Source organism: Panulirus ornatus, chromosome 5 (assembly GCF_036320965.1).
Source record: "Panulirus ornatus isolate Po-2019 chromosome 5, ASM3632096v1, whole genome shotgun sequence".
NCBI lineage: Eukaryota > Metazoa > Arthropoda > Malacostraca > Decapoda > Palinuridae > Panulirus > Panulirus ornatus.
This window is the reverse complement of record NC_092228.1, coordinates 42,413,078-42,433,229: the sequence shown is the minus strand read 5'-3', so window position 1 is coordinate 42,433,229 and position 20,152 is coordinate 42,413,078. Positions and strand designations below refer to the sequence as shown.

Below are 20,152 nucleotides of genomic sequence, written 5' to 3'. Positions count from 1 at the left end.
TAGCAGTGATGAAATTACCAGTTACTTTCTCATGTGCTGACACTACTGATCAGATGGCTAAAACATGGAAAAAAGTTGCATCACTTTACTTCCTTTGAGAGTACTCTTTAAGGGAATATTGACTTGCAGTCAGCAGCAACATAGCACAACTTGAAAAAATATGATAAAATGCTGTGAAAGACATATCAAAGAGTGTGTTTTAACTTAATGAATATATCATGAACTGTCATATAAAACACAGCAAGAGTCCATCATGGCTGGGGCATCATACCTTCTCAATACTGTAGATTCTGTAGTTTATACCCATAACAATGCCGCTGGCAAGTTTTTCTGAGTGCATCTTGTTGTGTGTATAGGCTGCTACAACTGCAGTGACAATGGAGGTCAGTTCAAGGAGTTTGGATAAGAGACGCCCACAGGTAGTTGGGTCTGCTCGTAGACTCACTGACTCTGCGATCCCCCCCGTGAAGTCTGACAGACCATCCAAGGAAGTTCCATATTTCAGAGCTTCATATGATCCATGAAGCCTGTAATTCATGAGCAATGATTATTGAAGCTTCATATGAACCATGAAGTCTGTGATTTAGCAATGGCAACTAGGTGTTCTTGGATAGAATTTAATGCAAATGTCAAAGAGTGCAATTACATCTATATTATTTGGCACTTTGGATTTTAAAATTATGAAGTACAGTATAACAGAAATAACAAAATATTAGATCTTACTTTTTATTAAAAGTGACACGCTACATTATACTGAATCACATCATTCACTTCACATTATAGTCACACTGTCCAAGTGAATAAAATCAAAAATAAACAAACCACAAAATAGATTTAAGCTGACTTACTTAGCATATGCCTTTTCCAGAAGTGCTGGCCAGAACTGACTTATGGACTGTGAGTGGACAAAGACCAGCTTCCCATTGACAGTAGGAAGACGATCGTCCACCAACACCTCCTTCCACTCACCGCACCACCACACGCGAAACCTGTACAATTCTAGTTGGTATGATTTGGTCTACTTCTGATTTTCATAATCATTTTGTAGCATTAAATCTAGAACATTTTACAAGTCACATGTGATTATCAGCTCAGTTTGAATTACATCTTGATTATTTGAATAATGTATTTATTTAAGGAACAAATCTCCTTGTATGGAGATCCAAATAATCATCTCCAGATGTGGACATCCAAGTAATGTATTTCACCTGGACTCCCCAGTAGGTTGGACACAACTGGGCACCCCATCAAGAGGCCCTCCTGAGTACTCGCACATCATTTCTCGATACCCATCCACTCAGCCCTCTCCTGATTAGCTCAGTAATCAACCCTACACCTGGATATACCCAGTGGTTGCACCTCGCCTAATTTCTTGAGTAATTAGCCCCTACCCCCTTACCTGAAGACGCCACAGTAGCCAGCCTCCGAGTCAAACTCCTGGTCTGCAGGGACGACACGGTAGAACAGTCCCTTGGTGAGGTGGAGGCATCCCAGGCATGAGACGAACCACCGGTCACCTGTGTAGGGAGAAGGAATCATAAGGTGAGAGCTGTAGTTGGTAGGTTAGGCCAATCAGCTAGTAAGAAGTAGGTAATAAAGGAAGCAACATTTAGTGTGCCAGTACTCAGGGGTCAATGTTGTCTTCGTCATTTCAGGAAATGGTAGGTTTGTTCACAGTGAAGAAGATTTTCAGTCTTATAAGCAAAGGGGTAAAAATCCAGGACCTCTTCTTCATGGGTCTTGCTGCAGCTTCAAGACTGCACTGCAATCAGATACAGGGAAAGGATGGACTTCCTTGGAGAACGGAGAACTTCAGTAACAATATGCTCCAGTGATAAAAACTTCACCGAAGATGACTTTTCACTCATGGCATCACCGCAAGCAGGCAGAGCCTCGTAGTGCTAATGCACACATATTCAAAACTTCACTTGGAAGTGTTTATGCCACATGTGAAGTCGCCTTTGGCGAGGTTGCATCATTGTCAGTGAAGGAAGAGGAGTACATTTTCATCAGGGAAGGTTTAGCTTCATAGGAGTCCAGTGTTTGGTCTATATTCCTTTCCCCGGAGCCCCTTAAGAGGAGTTCTAGGGTTATACATTTGAATATGAATATATGTATATTGGTGTTATCAGGCTCTGCTTGAAAGAGGTTACGTCACAAGTGAAAAGGCACCATTGGCGAGGCTGTATCACTGAGAGCACAGGCTAAGCTTCTTTCTCCAAAGGAGTCTACATTTCCCTGCTACTGGAAGTAGCGCAGCTTTGTGAAAGGTCCTGGGTAACACAAGGACTTCTCATAGAAATTAATCGTCGGATATATATATATATATATATATATATATATATATATATATATATATATATATATATATATATATATATATATATATATATAAATTTGTGTCTGTGTATGTTTATGTATATACGTTGAAATGTATAGGTAGGTATATGTGCGTGTGTGGGCGTTCATGTATATACATGTGTATGTGGGTGGGTTGGGCCATTCTTTTGTCTGTTTTCTTGCGCTACCTCGCTAACGCGGGAGACAGCGACCAAGTATAAAAATAATGAAATAGTATATATATATATATATATATATATATATATATATATATATATATATATATATATATATATATATATATGAAATAGCGATGAAAAACGACAAGGACCAAAATACTGTTGACCATTATCTCATTAATCGTCATTATTGTTATGAATAAACACGAAATAAACAGTAGTCTATTGGTGTATGGTAATCAGTCATGCGTTGGAAACCGCTGTGAACTGTCATTAATTTCGTGTTTATATAATTAGTAAATATACTAGATGACGTAACGAATGAAAATGAAATATTATGAACTGGTCACGTACATGAATATGATCACAAATCATCCATTTTGATCATTGTTGATTACCTGATCACAAGAGCCATTTGATCAACCAGCCATTTTGATTAAAACGTCAGTTAATCAACAGGATTATCATTATAATGGCCCAGATTAATCATAATACATTGATCAAAATATTAGCTACAGATGATTGTGTTGAACCAAAGGTGTATAATAACAGATAACTTGATTAATAGACAACAATACGAGTATGAGAACATTAATCTGGTGTTCATCATCAGAAATAAATAATCGACAATTAAACCCGTAAACGGAAATACCAAGGCCGTACATTGAAGTAATTGCAACTTTATATATATATATATATATATATATATATATATATATATATATATATATATATATATATATATATTTTTTTTTTTTTTTTTTTCTTTTCTTTCAAACTATTCGCCATTTCCCGCATTAGCGAGGTAGCGTTAAGAACAGAGGACTGGGCCTTTGAGGGACTACCCTCACCTGGCCCAATTCTCTGTTCCTTCTTTTGGAAAAAAAAAAAAAAAAAAAGAGAGGGGAGGATTTCCAGCCCCCCGCTCCCTCCCCTTTTAGTCGCCTTCTACGACACGCAGGGAATACGTGGCAAGTATTCTTTCTCCCCTATCCCCAGGGATTATATATATATATATATATATATATATATATATATATATATATATATATATATATATATATATATATATATATTCCTATGAGCACGGGGGAAAATGAAACACGAAAAGTTCCCAAGTGCACTTTCGTGTCATAATCACATCATCAGGGGAGACACAAGAGAGAAATATAACAGTCAGTTGATATACATCGAAGAGACGAAGCTACGACGCCATTTGGTAAACATGTGATTGTCCAAAACCAAATGGCGTCGTAACTTCGTCTCTTCGATGTATATAAACTGACTGTTATATTTCTCTCTTGTGTCTCCCCTGATGATGGTGTGATTATGACACGAAAGTGCACTTGGGACTTTTCGTGTTTCATTTTCCCCGTGGACTCATAGGAATATATATATATATATATATATATATATATATATATATATATATATATATATATATATATGTATATATATATATATATATATATATAGTTACATAGTTACATGGCCTCATATAACTTATATTTATTTAAAAAAGGGAGGTATAGTTGTGGCTAACTCTGATTATATAGCGGGAAAAAATTATGTATAAAAAAGTCCCGAGATGTGGATAGTCCATTGGTAACTGTTGGCCGAAATCACCTCGTTGTACTCGAATTGTTTCGCCTTTACTGTGATAACTGAGTTATTGCATTATGACGTAATGATAGAGGATTATAACTGTCTCAAGGGAGATAGTTAACCCTAGAATTGGTTGTAGGTTTAACAAGGTGATGATGTACGACGAAATTGTGGTTGTAGGTTTAACAAGGTGATCATGTAGGACGAAATTGTGGTTGTAGGTTTAACAAGGTGATCATGTAGGACGAAATTGTGGTTGTAGGTTTAACAAGGTGATCTTGTACGACGAAATTGTGGTTGTAGGTTTAACAAGGTGATCTTGTACGACGAAATTGTGGTTGTAGGTTTAACAAGGTGATCTTGTACGACGAAATTGTGGAAGATGTGTTTGGCAAGACTTTGAGTGCGAAAGAAAACGGGAGTCGCGGTGCCTCCTCCTCCTGCTGTGGTTATGACCTCCAAGAGAGGTTGTTATATAATACACAACTCGTGCGAGGGGAAAGTGAAGGGTTGTATAATAGAGAGAGGGGAAAGTGGAGGATGATGCAACCCCAAAATAAATGGGTCTTTTGCAAACACGGAAAAAACCTCTTTGTCATCATGGTTTTGACACTTGAGTGCGCAACCCAGAACTGGAGAAGGGTTCGAGGCACTGGACAAACCCACTGTGATAAAAGGCAAATTTAACAGTGGTAGTTGAGAGCGTTTTGAACTTAGAAATGTGTAGATATGGTAAACAGATGGCGTTGGTAATGTCTTGCAACTCCTCCTTCTTCACTTGCTGTGCCTTAAGGGGTTTTCTGATCATATTTTATTTTCCATTTTATTTTCCATTTATTTTGATGAGGTAACTGGGTGGTGGGGGTGGGGTTTCATCTCTGTCTCTCGTTCAAATAATTGTCTTTCTCATACATAAAGCAGCCAGGATTACCTTATATTGCCTTAGAAGTAAAGGTATGAAATAATGACCTATTAAAGTTCAAAAGGAATGGGTAATTGTTCCTTTTTATTACGAAATTTGTAAAATTATGTCGTTTAAATGGTAATCCAAATTTATAAATGGGAAATAGTTCCTTTTTATCACGAAATTTGTAAAATTATGTCGTTTACATGATAATCCAAACTTATATGAATGGGAAATTGTTCCTTTTTATTACGAAATTTGTAAAATTATGTCGTTTACATGATAATCCAAATTTATAAATGAGTCGTTTATTACGTCACGAGACTTTTTAGAACACTGGAATGTGCAAGATGGCTGCTGAGGCTATAATAGGCTTGGGTTTCTGTTTCCCTGGCATATTGGCTATTACCCTCCTGGCTGTGTCACATTAACAATTACTTTCTCTTTCCATTCTCGTATGGCCGAGGGTGGGTTAATTAATAACAAGTATTGATTTACCAATTTGAGAAGCGCGTTTTGGTCTGTGGTCGTCATAAAGTGACTTCAGGCGTAGTTTATAAAAGCACATTCAACAGTTGTTTTCAAAGCCAAACTCAGTAAGGTAAATTAATCTGCCCTCAGTTAGGTTTGAAAATATTGATCGAATTCCCAATTTTAAGTTGACTAGGTTAGGTTAGAAAATATTGATCGAATCTCCAATTTTAAGTTGACTAGGTTAGGGTAGAAAATAGTAATCGAATCTCCAATTTTAAGTTGACTAGGTTAGGTTAGAAAATAGTAATCGAATCTCCAATTTTAAGTTGACTAGGTTAGGGTAGAAAATAGTAATCGAATCTCCAATTTTAAGTTGACTAGGTTAGGTTAGAAAATATTGATCGAATCCCCAATTTTAAGTTGACTAGGTTAGGTTAGAAAATAGTAATCGAATCCCCAATTTTAAGATGACGAGGTTAGGTTAGAAAATAGAAATCGAATCCCCAATTTTAAGATGACTAGGTTAGGTTAGAAAATATGTATGGAAATGCCTTGAAATAACGATGGATCCAGATCAGCAAACCCAGATATTTAATTCTCTTTATATTCACATGAGCAGCACATTAAATCTTCTTCATAATTAATCCAAATTAATCCAATATGGTGAGAGTGACAGCACAAACAAGCCATCCCCCCATCTGTGGCTTAATAATAATAATGATAGAAAACCTTTTGAGAATTTTATTGTCTTCTTGTAAGCATAAAACATCCGATTAACGGTACGTTAACTACACAATGGGGGTCAAACCACGAGTCATTATTATTTCCAAAGCCGTGCGGTACCTAAGTAGAAAACAGGATACGGTATTGTACATACTCGCTGTTTCCCGTGTCAGCGCGGTAGCGCCAGGCAACAGACGAAGAATGGCCCATCCACACACACACACACACACACACACACACACACACACACACACATTTATATATATATATATATATATATATATATATATATATATATATATATATATATATTGCAGTTATGTCAAGTAAATTTGGCGATTTTAATTAACAGTAATATATTTAAGGGATGTGTATGTGTGTACTTGTAGTTACGGAAATGCCATGTTTTATGAAGACTTGACTGAACAATTCGACCCCTAGGAAAATTGGTAGTTAGGGGTAGTGTAGCCCCACAAGAACTGAGGGAACCGATTGTCATTTAGGAACGTCGAATTACCTGGTTTCAAAGGTAAAAAGTAATTGATCGAGATGGTCACCAAGGCTACCAAACCTCTCACCAAAACCAGCTGTTAATTTTTGTGTCCACATTTATGGATGTGATTTAACGGGTCAGTTCCAGTGCTCTTACCATACTAGTGAACAACAGCATTAATAATAATGATAATAATGATAATAATAATAATAATAATAATGATGATGATAATGATAATGATAATAATATTGATAGTAATGATACTGATAATAATAATAATGATGATAATAATAATAATAATAATAATAATAATGATAATAATAATAATGATAATAATGATAGTAATGATAATACTAATGGTAATAATAATAGTAATGATAATAAGAAAATAATAATAATAATAATAATAATAATAATAATAATGATAGTAATAATAATACTAATAATGATAAAAATAATGATAGTAATGATAAGAAAATAATAATGATAATAATGATAATCATAATAATAGTAATAATAATGATAATAATAATAATAATGATAATAATAATAATAATAATAATAATAATAATAATAATAATAACCTTAGATGAATGAAATAGCCAGATCACTAGATAATGAGGAACCATCCCAACTAGCTGTTAAGTGGTTAGAGGAGTGAGTGAGTGTAGTGAAGCAGAGGAAATAGTAAAAAATAAAAAAAGAGGAACAAAATAAAGTCAAGGTAACAAAAGACAAAGATGTTTTCCCTCCACTTCACTTCCTCCTTCGACCAGAACCTCCACACACACACCCCCCAAAAAAAATCGCACAAAATATCGAAAAAAAAGAAAATATTAAACACAATATTATCCACAAGAGTTACTCCAGTGTCAGATGAACTTTGTAAAATATGGACGAAATGCCTTACCCAAAAAAAACCTCCCTATTTCTGTGAGGTTAGTTCGAGAGAGAGAGAGAGAGAAAAACACAAACCCCCCAAGAGGCTTAACCCCACCATTATATGAGTAAGCTGCCTCGCCAGCTAAAGCTAAGCTGTGTCTCCTCGGGTGCTCAGAGACGTGATCTACGTCAAAGATAAGACCTTGAGTTCTTGTGATGTACAGCCAAGCGCGAATTTAAACGCCGTATATAAATATATATATATATATATATATATATATATATATATATATATATATATATATATATATATATATATATATATTTTCCTATGAGTCCACTTAGGGGGAAAATGAAATACGATAAGTTCCCAAGTGCACTTTCGTGTCATAATCACATCATCAAGGGAGACACAAGAGAGAAATATAAGTCATTAAGTCACCTTTAAGTCACCTTTAAAATGCAGTATTGGTGTTTAAACTCAACCTTATTTACGTGATTAATCCTTGAGTGTAAACATTTGTTGAGGATTGAGGGAATAAATCAATTTTGTAAGTCCATTTATATAATCTTTTCCGTCCATTTCATTGGCTAATTTAAAAGGCGGGACTAAAGTGCCTTAATTAAATGAATGTAGACGTAGGTGATAATGATGAATGACTCTTGTTTATCTTGTTACAGACGACATGTTGAGATAGTGTCAATATTGATGTGGCTCAAAATTATATATATATAATATATATATATATATATATATATATATATATATATATATATATATATATATATATATATATATATGAATGGCAAGGAAGGGTTCCATCCAATGAGGGGGAAGGTGTGTAGTTGACCTTATCGGCGACGACAGTTAAGGATCGGGGCCGATAACAAGGCCACGCGACCATCCTGCCTCACTCGGCCCCCCCCAAGGCAATTGGGCAGTTAACGTAGTTCCGCGATCCTGATGCAACTGTTTCAACATAGCGTTGTGTGTGTGGGGGGGGGGGGAGGGCGTTTTTATTTAGCGGTTGGCTTGGGGGCTGTGGGGGGGGGATGCATGCGCCCCCCCCCCCCCCGATTTTTTTTAATAATTAAAATGTTACGAAACTTAATTACTTGTGGGGGGGGGGAATTGGCAGTTCCGAACCCCCCTTTTGAAATGGCTTTTGTGATCACGTCTGAGGGCTGGTCTCCACGCCAACCCACATGATGTTTCATTCAACTCTGGATTGATGGAACTGTCGTGTTTCATTCAACTCTGGATTGATGAAACTGTCGTGTTTCATTCAACTCTGGATTGATGAAACTGTCGTGTTTCATTCAACTCTGGATTGATGAAACTGTCGTGTTTCATTCAACTCTGGATTGATGGAACTGTCGTGTTTCATTCAACTCTGGATTGATGGAACTGTCGTGTTTCATTCAACTCTGGATTGATGAAACTGTCGTGTTTCATTCAACTCTGGATTGATGAAACTGTCGTGTTTCATTCAACTCTGGATTGATGAAACTGTCGTGTTTCATTCAACTCTGGATTGATGGAACTGTCGTGTTTCATTCAACTCTGGATTGATGGAACTGTCGTGTTTCATTCAACTCTGGATTGCTGGAACTATCGTGTTTCATTCAACTCTGGATTGATGGAACTGTCGTGTTTCATTCAACTCTGGATTGATGGAACTGTCGTGTTTCATTCAACTCTGGATTGATGGAACTGTCGTGTTTCATTCAACTCTGGATTGCTGGAACTATCGTGTTTCATTCAACTCTGGATTGATGGAACTGTCGTGTTTCATTCAACTCTGGATTGCTGGAACTATCGTGTTTCATTCAACTCTGGATTGATGGAACTGTCGTGTTTCATTCAACTCTGGATTGATGGAACTGTCGTGTTTCATCCAACTCTAGATTGATGAAACTGTCGTGTTTCATTCAACTCTAGATTGATGAAACTGTCGTGTTTCATTAAACTGTCGTGGGTGACCTTAGGGGGGGGTTTGGAGGGACTGTATACGTGATGTGCCGTGTGTGATGTTTACCTCCTATTTGAACCATCACAGTGACGTAGTACATAAACTGACCTTTCGTAAGGCAATGTGGCGTTGTTTTTTGTTTATATATATATATATATATATATATATATATATATATATATATATATATATATACACGTTTAAAAGTCTTTTCTTACCGGATCACAGCCTGGTCATTTTTTTAAACGCTCTGGCGAGATTGTATTTCTCTTTCAAATATTCCTCCTTTTTTTAAACGCTTTCTGGCGAGAGTATATATATATATATATATATATATCAAATATTCCTTTATTCACTGTTTTTAGAGAAGTTATCACTGTGTATTAGCTTCTTCCATAACTGATTTCACCAAAAGTAATGTCAGATATGCTATATTTAGTCTCGTTGTTTATTAAGTAGAGCTTAATTGATAGTTATATATAGAAAACTAGAAGTTGGACTCATAGGGGTATGAAATTTGGTTAGTTCCCAAGTGCACTTTCGTGTAATAATCTCATCCTTACAAACTTTCGTGAAAACGTTTAAGATGACTTTATCCTTTTGAAGTTACATTTGAATACTAGCCAGGGAGGGAAGGGTAGCTAGTATTCCCACCCTCCACTGGGAGGGAGGGAGGGCCGGCAATGCTCCCTCCCTCCCTCCACAGGCAGGGAGGGAGGGAGGGAGGGAAAGCCACAGGACTGGGGTCACACGGCGCCCTCCGGCAAGACGCCAGCCCAGACCAGGTACCAGATGGAAGTGGCGTCACGTGACGAGGGAACCCCCCCCCTCCTCCCCCCCTTTACGCTTGCGCGGGTCGTCTGAGCGAACTTCCCTCCCTCCCTCCCTCCCTCCCTCCCTCCCTCCCCTACCCCTGTATATTTGTAATACTTCGGTTCGCTTCGCGTCCGTGTGCTTTAGCGAATAACGAATATACATTTTTACGCACGCGCACGAGCGTATATATATATATATATATATATATATATATATATATATATATATATATATATATATATATTGGAAAGGATCACAATTCTGCGCGTGATCAAGATATTCCTATAAGTCCACTTAGGGGAAAATGAAACACGAAAAGTTGCCAAGTGCACTTTCGTGTCATAATCACATCATCAGGGGAGACACAAGAGAGAAATATAACAGTCAGTTGATATACATCGAAGAGACGAAGCTACGACGCTATTTGGTAAACATGTGATTGTCCATATATATATATATATATATATATATATATATATTATATATATATATATATATATATATATATATATATATATATATATATATATATATATATATATATATATATGTATATAAAGCGTAATTCATTGTAATATAAGGTCTAAATCACGAGACAAGATAATGGCCTTAAACGACGCCTGGGGAGGAGGGGCGTTTTTTTTTTTTTTCTTAAAAGGAGCTGTGCGTTCGAGGTTCCGGGGTCGGTTAAGGGCGTCGTCTGCGGCTGTCCGGATGTAGGTCAGCGGGTTAGGCAGTAGCCGAACACACACACACACACACACACCTGTGGTAGGAGCATGCTCGACCCACTCACCTGTTCTTACCTGGGGAGTTCAATGGGAATATCTGTCGTCCGGATGATATACGATCCGGGTTATAGGGGGAGGGGGGAGATACAGCGGTTATCCGGATTTCGCTTAAAAGAAAATGGGAGTTAGTTGTATACCCGAATCAAGCGTTATTGTGTATTAATCAGAAAGTCAAATCAGATGGAGAGTTCTCATATCCGGATAAGTAAATAAGAGTTCCTATATCCGGATAACTAAATGACATCCCATATCCGGATAACTAGAGTTCCCATATCCGGACAACTAAATAAGAGTTTCCATATCCGGATAACTAGATAAGAGGTCCCATATTCGGATAACTAAAGAGTTCCCATATCCGGATAACTAAATATAGTTCTCATATCCGGATAACTAAATAAGAGTTCCCATATCCGGATAACTGAATAAGAGTTCCCGTATCCGGATAACTAAATAAGAGCTCCCATATCCGGATAACTAAATTATAGGTTACACAACCGGTCTGCTCAATCATGGAGGACCCTGATAACCAAATTATCGTAGGGTCAACCGTAATTATCGGTTATCTAGAACATGATGGATAATTAGGGTGTTTAACCGGACACATTACGAATAGTTGAGATCCGGTTAAGAGGTTTACTACGTTGGTGAAGACCCGTTTGGATAATTGGGGCGTAAGCAACGATTTGGACCTTACTGACGTATTGACATAAGGGTCATATTCGTAGGTTAAGCCTTGGTCGTATTGTACCAAGTCTTGAAGGGGAATTTAAACGACCACTGGCTCTCATTTAACGATGCGTTGGTAAACTACCACGGTGTTGTTAGGTAGTTTAGAAAGGTCTAGTCCCCTCCCCCTCTTTCCCCCCCCCCTTACTACGCTCAAAACCATAATACAGGGAAAGAAAAAATACAATCAAATTATTGATGTAAAGACAGGAGAACCTCTCTCTCTCTCTCTCTCTCTCTCTCTCTCTCTCTCTCTCTCTCTCTCTCTCTCTTCCTGTTAGGGTCTGTGCCACTTGGGGGGGGGGGGGGGGGGAAAGGCAAGGCTTTCTCCGGTAATTGTTGCTGTGTTTCCCGTTTCCACAGTCGATGTATTTCCCTCTCCCCCCCTGCCCAATATTTTGAGCTGGGGGAGGGGGGAAAGGGGGAGTATGAGGTCGTTGCTTTAAGCGGGGGAAGAGGGGGTAGTATGGGGTCGTCGCTTTAAGCGGGGGGAGGGGGGAGTAGTATGGGGTCGTTGCTTTAAGCGGGGGGGGGGGGGGGTAGTATGGGGTCGTTGCTTTAAGCGGCGGGGGGGGGGGGGTAGTATGGGGTCGTTGCTTTAAGCGGCGGGGGGGAGGGGGGGAGTAGTATGGGGTCGTTGCTTTAAGCGGGGGAGGGAGGGGGGTAGTATGGGGTCGTTGCTTTAAGCGGCGGGGGGGGTAGTATGGGGTCGTTGCTTTAAGCGGGGGAGGGAGGGGGGTAGTATGGGGTCGTTGCTTTAAGCGGCGGGGGGGGGGGGGGGGTAGTATGCGGTCGTTGCTTTAAGCGGGGGAGGGAGGGGGGTAGTATGGGGTCGTTGCTTTAAGCGGCGGGGGGGGTAGTATGGGGTCGTTGCTTTAAGCGGCGGGGGGGGGGGTAGTATGTGGTCGTTGCTTTAAGCGGGGGAGGGAGGGGGTAGTATGGGGTCGTTGCTTTAAGCGGGGAAGGGGGGGTAGTATGTGGTCGTTGCTTTAAGCGGGGGAGGGAGGGGGGTAGTATGGGGTCGTTGCTTTAAGCTGGGAAGGGGGGGTAGTATGGGGTCGTTGCTTTAAGCGGGGGGGAGGGGTAGTATGGGGTCGTTGCTTTAAGCGGGGGAGGGGGGTATGGGGTCGTTGCTTTAAGCGGGGGAGTATGGGGTAGTATGGGGTCGTTGCTTTAAGCGGGGGAGTATGGGGTAGTATGGGGTCGTCGCTTTAAGCGGGGGAGGGAGGGGGGTATGGGGTCGTTGCTTTAAGCGGTGGGGGGGGGTAGTATGGGGTCGTTGCTTTAAGCGGGGGAGGGGGGTATGGGGTCGTTGCTTTAAGCGGGGGAGGGGAATATGGGGTCGTTGCTTTAAGCGGGGAGGAGGGGGTATGGGGTCGTTGCTTTAAGCGGGGGAGTATGGGGTAGTATGGGGTCGTCGCTTTAAGCGGGGGAGGGAGGGGGGTATGGGGTCGTTGCTTTAAGCGGTGGGGGGGTAGTATGGGGTCGTTGCTTTAAGCGGGGGAGGGGGGTATGGGGTCGTTGCTTTAAGCGGGGGAGGGGAATATGGGGTCGTTGCTTTAAGCGGGGAGGAGGGGGTATGGGGTCGTTGCTTTAAGCGAGGGGAGGGGGGGAGTATGGAGTCGTTGGTTTAAGCGGGGGAGGGGAGTATGGAGTCGTTGCTTTAAGCGGGGGGAGGGGAGTATGGAGTCGTTGCTTTAAGCGGGGGGAGGGAGGGAGTATGGGGTCGTCGCTTTAAGCGGGGGGAGGGAGGGAGTATGGAGTCGTCGCTTTAAGCGGGGGAAGGGGGGAGTATGGGGTCGTTGCTTTAAGCGGGGGGAGTATGGGGTCGTCGCTTTAAGCGGCGGGGGGGGGGGTGTATGGGGTCGTCGCTTTAACCCAACAAATAAATAGATAAAAAAAAAAATTGTTATAAAATTGGTGCTTCGTGGAGACATGGGCAAGTTTTATTTCTCCCAAAAAATTGAGGTATTGCCTAATCTTCGTTAGGCTTAAGAATTATGTACGAGTTTTTACGGCATTTATTTTTTTTGTTTTGTTTGTTTTTGTTTGTAACGTGAATTTATTTAACTTGCCGTGTTGAAGGCTGGCGCGCCAGCCAGGTAGCCATGTTGATGCTCAGTAAGTCTGGTGATGTACGATAACTTGTACGAATAAACTACTATATCTACCGTGATCTTATTTGCACAAGATATTTATACAATACAAAAGTTCAAATGTCATCGAATGAAAAAATATATTAGATAATAATAATAATAATAATGATAATAAAATAATCTTGAGCTTCAATTAAGAAATGTGTGGTGTATCGTATGCGAGAGATTGTATCGTACGTCTGGCATGCGGTCACTCGCCCTCGTACACAATGGGGAAAATTTTGTGCTAATTTTGAAATAGATAGATATATCTATTATTCTCTTGGATAGATGGACGACAGTTTTTAGATATAGATAGTCGGAGGTAAAATGTAGATATGTATCTCGTGAAGACAGAGTTTGGATAGGGGGGAGGGGGGGAAAATCAGTTTTTGAAGATGGAAGAGTTGGGAGAGGTTAGTTTGGCTGATTGAATCAAAAAAATTGCTTATAATGCTTTAATTATGCGCTTAAGCTCTTTAGCAAAGCGTACGGACCTTCATAACAACCCTTAAGGGCACGATGATAGAGCAGGGTCTATAATTAAGGGTCGTTCAAGCGTTGGTTTTAGGGATGAATAGATTATATTCTATGGGACGAGTGGCAGCCCTGGGCCAGAATCGATGTGGGGGAAGGGGGAAATAAATTGCTATAAATTGCTATAAATTAGCTATACCCTCCCCCCTCCCCCCTTCCCCCACATGCCATTTAGCGTCTCAAACGACCCTCAAAGGTCGTATACGCCCCGAGGGGTCCAGGGGTGGCAAAATCGAGCACCAAAAATAAGAGAGAAAGGCGGGAGGAGGAGAATAATGGCGGCCATGGTGGGGTAGGGGGGGAAGGGGGGTTAAAAACAAAGCCCTGACGCAATGCGCAGCGACTTCACCATGACAGGGGGGGTGGTTTAAACGCTCATCACACTGGCTTTTTTTTTTTTTTTAAATGCTGAGGGTCGTTACGATGGGGGAATAACAGCGGTTGGGTTGGTTTTTAAAAGCTATTGAAGTGGATAATTTTTTTCTTTTCTCAGAGGCCGATAAATTGTCAGGGGTCATTTAAACCCGTTGCATTTACGGTCCCTGTCCTGGTTAATTAGGTTAATTAGCGCCCATTTATACACATTACTATTCCCATATATCTATCTATTATATCTATCTATCTATCTATCTATATATATATATATATTCCTACGAGTCCACGGGGAAAAATGAAACACGAAAAGTTGCCAAGTGCACTTTCGTGTCATAATCACATCATCATCAGGGGAGACACAAGAGAGAAATATAACAGTCAGTTGATATACATCGAAGAGACGAAGCTACGACGCCATTTGGTAAACATGTGATTGTCCAAAACATAAGTAATTAGTCTTAAACTGAGCTTCTGATAATGACACAAGCTAATTAAGTCATAATTGGTGATTGCAACGAATTATGTAGGGTGATTGGACGGCTAAGTGACCTAGTCCAATTAAGACGTTTTTTTCCCAGATGATTCAACAGCTTCATCGCCGTTTACAACAACGCCCGCTTCGAGGTGGTTGGTTCCCACATGACCCTCCAGCTTCATCACCGTTTAAAACAACGCCCGCTTCGAGGTGGTTGGTTCCTACGTGACCCGCCAGCAAGCAAGGGATGACCAGGGTGTGGGCGGACTCCGTTGTCCTTCACGCAGGCGCGGCCTATCCTCAAGGACATAGGAGGGAGAGGCATTTAAAGAGGGAGGGAGAGGCATTTAAATAGGCAGAGGGAAACATTTAAATAGGCTGAGCGACTACGTGGCTGGTTCACTCATATCCCCAAGGACATTGGAGGGAGCGGAGGGAAAGGCATTTAAAGAGGGAGTGGAGGAAGGGAAGGAGAGGCATTTAAAGAGGGAGGGAGACGTTTAAATAGGGAGAGCGACATTTAAATTGAGAGACATTTAAATATGGCCATGTACGTGTTCCATGTCTGTATTGTATGTCACTTTCCATACGCTTCTGTTCACGGGCATTTTTTTTTCTGTTTTGGCGCGTTTATGAATCATCATTGGGCGTTGTTTATCATTTATTACTAAATTGATTTCCCGCGCTTTGATTAAAAAAAAAAAGGCCAGAGGTTTTCTCTGTGTCTAGAAATGGCCAAAGTCGTTACTGAAGGCCTTTGGCCGGATACGCAACGAGGTTTCACTTAACAAGCTATATACAGGTAACAATGCCAACGACATAATTAGCAGTCATTACTGTCAAACCGACGTTTATCTATTTCCTTGATAGATGAAGACGTGATATACGCTTTTTATTCGCGTATCTATACGCCTTCTGAAGGTGTGTTACCACTTCTTCCAGTCACACAGCCATGAGTTACGCTTTAATTCGCGTATCTATACGCCCAATGACACAGCCGCGTAAAGGCAGGCAATTTGAAGCCATTCCTTCATATATATATATATATATATATATATATATATATATATATATATATATATATATTCCTATGAGTCCACGGGGAAATGAAACACATGTTCCCAAGTGCACTTTCGTGTAATAATCACATCATATATATATATATATATATATATATATATATATATATATATATATATATAGATAGATAGATAGATATGTATATATGCATATACATGTGTATGAGGGTGGGTTGGGCCATTCTTTCGTCTGTTTCCTTGCGCTACCTCGCTAACGCGGGAGACAGCGACAAAGTATAATAAAAGATAGATAGATAGATAGATATTGTATTATTGCTGCCAAATGTTTTAATTCGTGCACTGAAAGGTATTCAGTGTGAAAGTAAAAGACCTTTCAGCTGCGAACTGTTTGAATTAGCGTTCGCCAGAATTGTCGTTCGCCAGAATTAGCGTTCGCCAGAACTAGCGTTCGCCAGAATTGGCGTTCGCCAGAACTGAGGTGAAGAAACTTGCATTGTCCAGCGAAAACAGATGCAAAAGTCCTGCTCTTGTTGTATTTGTCTGTGTCTTTGTTACACAGAATTGGTGTGGGGGGGGTGAGATCTGGGCCAGTGTGGTATAAAGACTTACAATTGTAAGAATATATATATATATATATATATATATATATATATATATATATATATATATATATATATATATATATATATATATATATTTTAAACGCCTAGGATCCTCCGCTTTTCGTCATTTCAAACGCCTGCGTTAGAACCTGTGTCTATGTGTGTATGATTCCATATTTAAATGTTTCGAGCGTAGGACGTTATTAATAATGCAGTGGATGAGGGAATTGATGACGTGGTAACTATTGCACTTTCACCCCTCGCGTATTTCACTGTCATTTATTTGTCTTTGAAATGACTGTCATTATCGAGACGTTTAAAATAACGGCTGAAAAATATGGACATTTAGAATAACGGCTGGAAATCTGGATGTTTTACAATGTCTGAAAATATGGACATTTAAAGATGTCTGGGAAAAATTTGGACGTTTAAAAATAACGGCCGAAAAATAGGAAAGTTTAAAATGACCGAAAAACTGGACGTTTAAAATAACGATGGTAAAAGTGGGCGTTTAAAATGACTGAGGGGGAAAAAAAGCTGTCACTACCATTATCCGTATTTGGAGAAAAGGAATGTAGTTTATTTAAAGTCCTGTAGGACACCGTAGAAAGGTCTGGGAGGCGAGACAGCAGCTGAATGTAGACGGGCCGTGATGTAGGCGTTTAGAAAATCGCACACTTGTCCTGGGATCTGTATAACCCAAGGTGGACGAGCGACAGCTGAATTTAAACTTAAATGACTCAAATTTAGGAAGGCATTGGCGTTAATTTAAATGCATTATTGTGAGGATATGTTTTTGAAATGATTCAAGAATATTAGGAAGGGGGATTGGCGTTAATTTAAATGCATTATTGTGAGGGGTAGGTTCATAAAATGAATAAAGAAATATTAGAAAGGGGGATTGACGTTAATTTAAATGCATTATTGTGAGGGTATGTTTTTAAAATGATTCAAAAGTATTTAGAAGGGATTGGCGTTAATTTAAATGCATTATTGTGAGGGTTAGGTTCATAAAATGAATTAAAGAAATACTAGAAAGGGGGATTGGCGTTGATTTAAATGCATTATTGAGGGTAGGTTTATAAGACGACTCAAAAAAGATTAGGAAGAGGGATTGGCGGCGTTAATTTAAATGCATTAATGTGAGGGTAGGTTTATAAGACGACTCAAAAAAGATTAGGAAGAAGGATTGGCGGCGTTAATTTAAATGCATTATTGTGAGGGTTGGCTTATACAATGACACACAAAAAAAAGATTAGGAAGGGAGATGGGCGTTAATTTAAATGCATTATTGTGAGGCTTGGCTTATAGAATCACAAAAAAAAAAAGATTAGGGAGATGGGCATTAATTTAAATGCATTATTGTGAGGGTTGGCTTATACAGTGACACAAAAAAGATTGGGCGTTAATTTAAATGCATTCTTGTGAGGGTTGGTTTACTTAACATGTGTATTGGCGTAGATTAATCGGGTATGGCTTAACTGGTTATAAAGTAGTTGTGTGTTATAATAACTACATCAGTTAAGAGGGTTTAACTACATGAGTTAAGGGTTTAACTACATGAGTTAAGGGTTTAACTACATGAGTTAAGGGTTTAACTACATGAGTTAAGGGTTTAACTACACCAGTTAAGGGTTTAACTACACCAGTTAAGGGTTTAACTACATCAGTTAAGGGTTTAACTACATCAATTAAGGGTTTAACTACATCAGTTAAGGGTTTAACTACATCAGTTAAGGGTTTAACTACATCAGTTAAGGGTTTAACTACATCAGTTAAGGGTTTAACTACACCAGTTAAGGGCTAAGTGGTGGTTTAAGGGCAAGACTTCCACTGATAGATTTTTGTGTTTTAGATCATTTCTGATAGACTTATGGCCGAGGTGTATGTTGTACTCCAGCTCTCTCTCTCTCTCTCTCTCTCTCTCTCTCTCTCTCTCTCTCTCTCTCTCTCTCAGACCAGTTTAACCTGCCGGGAGCACCAAGGTCATGGCAATGTCTCCTGCGTTGCCTAGTTTTATTTAATGTAGTTTTTTGGCCGTTTTTTACCGTTTTTTACCGTTTTTACCGTTTTTTTACCGTTTTTACCGTTTTTTTTTGACATTCGGTGAATGTATTGACGAACTGCAAAGTCTTAGATTTTTTTGAAGGTGTGTTTTGAAAATCGTGGTTTTTGATGAATATTGAAGGCATTTAAAAAAATGCAATTTGTGATTTAAAACGACAGAGCTTTTAGGCCGTTTAAAAACCTCGCGTTCCAATACACCACAGGTCATTAAGGCCGCCCCCCCCCCTTCCCATCTTTTTTTTTAAACGGTATATTTTTTTGCTCTCTCTCTCTCTCTCTCGGGGGGGGGGGGGTGAATCAGAGAGTCTTAGTGTATTTATTTAATGAATAGAACAACAGTGGCTGAAAGAAGAAGAAGAAGAAGAAGAGGAGAGAGGAAAAGCAAATGGGAGGAGCGAAGATGGGATGTGGGTGCTTACTGAAGTGCGACAAGACTTGTTTGCTGTGGGACTGGTTTGGGGTCGTCCGTTGGGATGTGGGGGGGCTGGTGTGGGGGGGGAAGGGGATGGTGAATGTGGGGATGGGGTGGGGGAAGGGGATGGTGAGTGTGGGGGGTGGGGGGTCTCCTCTTAACCACCCCCCCACCCCACAACAACCCCACACCCCATCTTCCTCCCCCACTGTGGGTGTGGGTGGGTTACTGGAAGTGGCTGGGGATTCGAATGCGCCTCGAGACATTATAGTGATCCAGTTTGCACCTCTGGTTGTTTGTGTGTCTGTGTGTGTGTGTGGTAATTACCTAATTGCCTGTTACCACAAGGGGTGTGTGGGGAGGTGGTCTGAGGTACCACAAGGGGGTGTATGGTACCACATGGGGGGGTTGGGGGGGCCAGGGGTACCACAGGGGGTGTATGGTACCACATGGGGTGTATGGTACCACATGGGGTGTATGGTACCACATGGGGGGTGTATGGTACCACATTGGGGTGTATGGTTCCACATGGGGGTGTATGGTTCCACATGGGGTGTATGGTACCACATGGGGTGTATGGTACCACATGGGGGTGTATGGTAC

General features: G+C 40.1%; 1 protein-coding gene and 1 long non-coding RNA gene across 2 annotated transcripts in view; one reads left to right on the top strand and one right to left on the bottom strand.

Moving 5' to 3' along the window:
• LOC139748737 (uncharacterized) overlaps window positions 1-20,152 on the top strand; it is an 89,206-nt gene that overhangs the window by 6,974 nt on the left and 62,080 nt on the right. The window contains exons 2-3 of the long non-coding RNA XR_011712815.1: window positions 869-1,006; window positions 1,222-1,542. This is a non-coding gene — a long non-coding RNA (uncharacterized lncRNA). The remainder of the gene's footprint in view (window positions 1-868; window positions 1,007-1,221; window positions 1,543-20,152) is intronic.
• CalpC (calpain C) overlaps window positions 1-20,152 on the bottom strand; it is a 95,323-nt gene that overhangs the window by 18,198 nt on the left and 56,973 nt on the right. The window contains exons 4-6 of the mRNA XM_071662130.1: window positions 1,400-1,517; window positions 849-989; window positions 272-527 (exon numbers count right to left, since the gene is read on the bottom strand). Coding sequence (XP_071518231.1) covers window positions 272-527; window positions 849-989; window positions 1,400-1,517 — 515 coding nt within the window. The remainder of the gene's footprint in view (window positions 1-271; window positions 528-848; window positions 990-1,399; window positions 1,518-20,152) is intronic.